At 39.5% G+C, this 6,000-nt stretch overlaps 1 protein-coding gene across 1 annotated transcript in view; it reads left to right on the plus strand.

Annotated features, from left to right (window-relative positions):
* SNX31 (sorting nexin 31) overlaps window positions 1–5,791 on the plus strand; it is a gene marked incomplete at its 5' end in the record, with an annotated part of 40,254 nt that extends 34,463 nt beyond the window's left edge. The window contains 2 exons of the mRNA XM_011966735.1: window positions 1,627–1,683; window positions 4,716–5,791. Of these exons, the coding sequence (XP_011822125.1) occupies window positions 1,627–1,683; window positions 4,716–4,811 (153 nt within the window). The remainder of the gene's footprint in view (window positions 1–1,626; window positions 1,684–4,715) is intronic.
* Window positions 5,792–6,000: the final 209 nt, after the last annotated feature.

Raw genomic sequence — 6,000 nt, forward strand, 5'->3', positions numbered from 1 at the left:
AATAAAATAAAATAATTGAAATAGGCTTGAATATGTGAACATTTCCATTAAGAATACTAACCTAAAGGAAGTCTTATGCATACCTCCTTAAAGCAATTGATTTTACAACAAAGTTAACCATAGTTAAAAGAATGCTTTTTTGCAGTGTCATGTTATTTAGCCTACTTATTTTGAAATGTCTCAGTCTACATTCTCATGAGAAGTAAGCAATAATAAACAATTAATTCACTCTTTCATTCTGTCATTTATGAATGCCTGTGTGTACCATATGATGGCTAAACCTGAGAATCCAGGGTCAAAGAACTACTATGTTGGAGGAGAAAGGCAATTAGTACAGAGATGTTGACAATTGTAGAGTGAATAAATACTGTGCCCTGTTTGAGTTACATACCTAATGCACAGTTGTTTAATAGCAGTTCTCTTCTTTCCCATTAAGAAGAATCTAAGTACTCTTTCCCCAAAAAACCTGGCTAGGTGGTGTTTACTAGGTGTGCCAGGCACTCTGCCTTTCCAGATTCACTCCCACTCTGCTCTGTGCCCTGAGAGACTGTGTACTGCAACCTTACCCTCAGTGGGATAACTCAAGCTTGTCCAACTCACAGCCTGTGGGCTGCATGCAGCCCAGGACAGGTCTGAATGTGACCTAATGCAAATTCATAAACTTTCTTAAAACACTGAGGTTTTTTTGTGATTTTTAAAAAGCTCATTAGCTATGTTACGTGGGGACCAAGACAATTCTCTTCTTCCAGTGTGGTCCAGGAAAGCCAAAAGATTGGACATCCCTGGATAACTCATTGGGAAACCCAGCAGGAGATTGGAGGCTGGGAGAAAAGTGACAGTGGGTGTTTATTTCTCCACGTTGGAACCTGCTGGGTCTCTGTGGTTGGAATGTCCCTCTACTGAGGGCTACAGCTCCCGTCAGGCAATCTCTCCTCTTTATGGCTACAGCTACTCTCTGGTTCCAGCCACAGCTGCTCCCTCGCCCCTTCAGGCCTAGAGGTGGTAAGAATCTTCTGGAAATCCCCCTCATTGCTAGCCCCTGGGGGCCCCAATATCCCTTCATGGATTCAATGTAATCCTGCCCACACCTCCATTAAATAGTTAAACGGTTCCTTCCTAACATACTCCTCAATTACCCCAAGATTGCACCATCTGTTTCCTGCTGGTATATTGAGTTTACCTTATGTACATGAGGTATATTCAAGTGTCTTGAACTTCGCTTTGATTCTTCGTTTGATTAATGGTGCCTTTTGATTAACCAAAGCCCTGCTGGGCTTTGAGTCAGCATATGGATTGCAACCCCAAGAATTATTTCAGGATTTAGAAGGACATTTCATTTCGTGTGATGTTCTTTTAAAAGCTTTCTTCAATCACAAAATCCATAGGCAACCACTAATGTGAAACATTAAGTTTTACTAAACTTTTTGGGACTCTTATTTCTATAACATTTAGACCTTGACAAACGAAAGAGGAATGCACAGATGACAAGCAGGTGTACCTGTTGACTGGCAGCCTTTGGGAATGTTAAGAGGATTATCGTGGAAGGGAAAGTGTGCTAGTTAAATAGATTGTTTGTGTGCTTGCTTCTCTGGGCGGAGCTGACTGACATTTCACTAATCTATTTAGCAGATTGAAGTTCCGGAACAAAGCAAAAGTAAAAAATACCACATTCAACAAAGCCAGGTCTGTGAGTAAAATTATGTAATTGATATATTATAATTTTGATAAATCTGATCTTTCTTCCTCTTTAACCAAAGTCATCCCACTTTCAATATTAAGTCAGAATTCTGTTTCTCAGAAGCTCCTCTATGTAGATTGGGCCAATTGGAAGGCCATCACAAAAATATAGTATTTTTATTGTAGCACCCCATAGCACTACCAAGAATTTTTACATAGAAAGTTTCCAAGAGAAACACAAAATTTCCTTGGTGATTTTTTTTTGTACACCCCATGCATTTTTTTGGAGGCAACTCTCTTTCTAGTTTGTATATGTTACATATCTAGTATATTTTGGTCTCATAGGTTTTCTGCAGTATACTCTGTATAAAGTAACTTTTAAGTTTATAAAATACTTTTTTGAGCATTTAGGTCTGCTGTGCAGATAATAAAAGAAAAAAATCACAATCAATGGCATTTTTGAGCACTCATTATTGCCAGGCAGTATTCTAAGCACTTTTATGTGAATTAACACATTCCTCACAGCCCTGTAAATAAGTTGAGGAAATTAGGGCGCAGAGAGGTTATGTGACTTGCCAAGGTTGCACAGCCGTCAATGATGGAAGGAAGCAGGCAGTCTGACCCTGGAACTGTGCCCTTAACTAACTGTGCCCTTACTAACTCTTCCTTTCTAAGTCCAAATCCTAGTGTAGATGAATGAAAGAAAAGTGACTTCTAAGTAGCATTTGAATGGGATTTCTTATTGCTCCAGCACCTTCACAGAGACTGGTGTGTATGTAAGCATCCTTAGTGTATATGTACAGTATTTATAAATATGTAAGTATATAAAGTCCTTTCTTAAATGAATATAGTCAGGGAAAAATAAACTAGCATAAATGCAAAGCATTTTCCTTCATAATCACAGCATTTCTGGCTGGTTGGATAGAGAGAGGAGATAGGAACTCTACTGCTTACTGGCTATGTGTCGTTAGGCAGATCCAAAACCTAACTGCACCGCACTTCCATTTCTTTATCTGTAAGATGCAGATGGTAATCACTTCATCATTTTAATGCACCCATTTTAGCAGCATGCCGACAGCATGGAGCTGTGGTTCTCAACTTTGGCTGTACATTGGAATCACCTGGGGACCTCTAAAAACCAATACTTGAGTCCCACCCTCAGAAATTGGGAATTAATTGGTCTGAGGGGCCTGGGCAATGGAATTTTTAAAAGCTCCCCAAGTGGTCCTATTATACAACCAGACTTGGAACCATTATCCTAGAACACCAGTTCTCAGTGTGTGGTCCCTGGACCAACAGCATCTGTATCACGTGGTTCTTATTAGAAATTCAAATTCTCAGGCCCCAAACCTACTGGATCAGCAGCTCTGGGGGAAGACCGCAGCAATCTCTTTAACACGCCCACCAGACAAACCTGATGCATGTTCAAGTTTGAGAGCCACTGTCCTAGAACAACAGATAACACTCAGCACAACTGTGATCAGTTCAGCTGTCCTCTCAGATGAGTGGTAACTCTAATGCAGGCCAACTACCTCATGCTGTGACTAGGACCAGCAGGTCAGAAAGAGACCTAATGTCCAACTATATTGAGTTTTAATTTATTTTGCAAACCCTTATATACACCTTATCCCGAGCCATGAACTGCTATAACTACTTTTTATGTATAACTCTTTTAATCCCAGTAAACAACCAAAGCACTGTTGTTATTCACATAGAGAACTGAAACACAGAAAGGTTAAGTCACTTGCTCAAGGTCACACAGTCAGTTAACATCAGAGCCAGTATTTGAACCCACGCAGTCTTTATTCATTGTTTAACAAATAAAATTAGTTTGTTGCTTTAACCACTCGGGAGTGAGGGCCCTCTATCAAAACAAATCCCTCGTAGAAAAAAAAAAAAAATGTAGCCCACCTGCCCATTGAGGGGCTCTGCAGCTTTTTTTCACTTTCCGCTTTCCATAACCCTGTCTTTGAGATTTCTTAAGTACCGAAGGCAAATTACTCATTAAAGATTTGCAGTAACCCTAACCTCTAAAATGTGTTAAGTGTAATATATATATATATATATTTTTAAGTGAGACAGAGTCTCACTCTCTCGCCCAGGCTGGAGTGTGGTGGTGTGATCTCGGCTCACTGCAACCTCTGCCTCCCAGGTTCAAGCTCAGCCTCCTGAGTAGGTGGGATTAGAGGCGCACACCACCAGGTCCGGCTAGTTTTTGTAGTTTTGGTAGAGACAGGGTTTCACCATGTTGGTCAGGCTAGCCTTGAACTCCTGGCCTCAAGTGATCCACCGCCTCAGCCTCCCAAAGTGCTGGGATTACAGGAGTGAGCCACTGTGCCAGGACTCTTTTTTTTTTTTTTCTTGAGACGGAGTGTCACTCTGTCACCAGGCTGGAGTGCAGTGGCACAATCTCGGCTCACTGAAACCTCTGCCTCCAGGGTTCAAGCAATTCCCCTGCCTCAGCCTTCTGAGTAGCTGGGACCACAGGTGCCAGCCACCACGCCTAGCTAATTTTTTTGTATTTTAGTAGAGACGGGGTTTCACCATGTTGGCCAAGATGGTCTTGATCTCCTGACCTCATGATCCGCCTGCCGCCTGCCTTGGCCTCCCAAAGTGCTGGGATTACAGGCGTGAACCACTGTGCTCGGCCGCCCAACCTCTTTTTTAAAGTTTGTGTTTGTGTGGAATGTGCACTAAAGATTTTGGGCAAAGTTAAAAATGGAAAGTTGCATGGCTTTAAGGGGGAAAGAGGCAAGACAGGTAGAGTTAAATGTTACCTGGGTGACATCACAGGGCCCCAAAAGATGCTCAGGACACATCAAACCAGTAGGCGGCGCTCTTCTCAGCCCTAACGAGTGTTTTTACAGTCACCTAAAATAAAGCTTCTACAGAATAAAACTGTTTAAAATAACCATTGCTTATACAAATATAATCTTTCTGTTGCCCTTTCAGTACTATTTTAACCTCTGTGACTTTGTTATTGTTATGGAAATGATTTCCTTTCATTTACATTTCTGACCTCTCTGTTTACTTCACAGCAGAAAGACTATTCTAGTTTTCTATCAAGAAAAAGCAAGATTAAGATAGCTAAAGATGACTGTGTTTTTGGGAACATAAAGGAAGAAGACCTCTGAAGAAAACTCTCATATTTTAAAAATCCTTGGAGGCTATCTTAAGACAGTGAAAGAACTTGGGGATTCAGGTGGGCTACCTACCATCAATGGAGGAAATTTGACCTCTTCCGATTGTTTTGGCATTAAGATAGACTGTATTCATCAAGATATTATACCACAGCACTCTATGGAAATCTCAAGATTAGAAAAAAAGGAACCATGTTATAGAGTTAGTTTTTATTTTATTTTTGCACTTCGTCATGACCGTATAGAGTTTGTTTTTAATGTCTCATAAATGACAAGTGGCAAATTCAAATCAACTCATATGAAGCTCATTCTATTTTTTCTCTAAAATACATGTTTATGTGGCTTCATGAAGTCCTTTAGGTGTTCTGGATTTACATAAATGAAAGTCTCATAAAATATCATAAATGTATTTTGGGTCAATTTCTAAAGATGTGACTCTTCAATGGAGGAAAATATGTCTCTAAGAAGTGGAATCACTGAAAAAGAAACCTGGGTTTCTCTGATCTATCCACACAGAATTAGAGCAAGGAGGTGATGAGATACTGATTTGTTTCCTCACAGCAGTCTGAGCCTACCAATATGGATGTAGTCAAAGTAAAAGGCTGCCCCGTTCTCTGCTTGACCATTGTTATGATTGTATTCTGTCCTTAGAGTACTGAAAGCAGTTCGATAATCAACATGCTATTTGGAATGTTTTAATTTGGAAAGCAGTAGGGCCCTGCACCTGATATCAGATACCTTATAAGTCTCTTAGCTTTAAAACTATGTATACTTTCTCACAAGGTTTTTCCTTATCTAGCTTCATTTCTCTCATGGTAATTAATGTAATTATGTATAGAATTAAGACCACAATAAAGGAGATGATCAGAGGAATCTGTATAGTGTAATTAGAAAAAGTGCAATATTCTAATGTTCTAACTGGGGTGTACACCTAATTATATAATAAATACAAAATAATTCTAGTGAATATAAAATTTGTTGATTAAAATTCCATGAATAATCTTTTTGAAATACAGAATGTATTAAAAATTCTATAATATTTATAAACATATGCCTATAGCCGTAACTCTTAGTACTGGAAGTTTTTATTTTTAAATCTTAGGCTGTAGTAGGATGTTTTTGCAGAGACTCACAAACATGTCAAATCATCCTAAGTGAATGTATTAATGGACTAGGATCCTCT

Source organism: Mandrillus leucophaeus, unplaced genomic scaffold (genome assembly GCF_000951045.1).
Source record: "Mandrillus leucophaeus isolate KB7577 unplaced genomic scaffold, Mleu.le_1.0 Scaffold770, whole genome shotgun sequence".
NCBI classification, from domain to species: Eukaryota; Metazoa; Chordata; class Mammalia; order Primates; family Cercopithecidae; genus Mandrillus; species Mandrillus leucophaeus.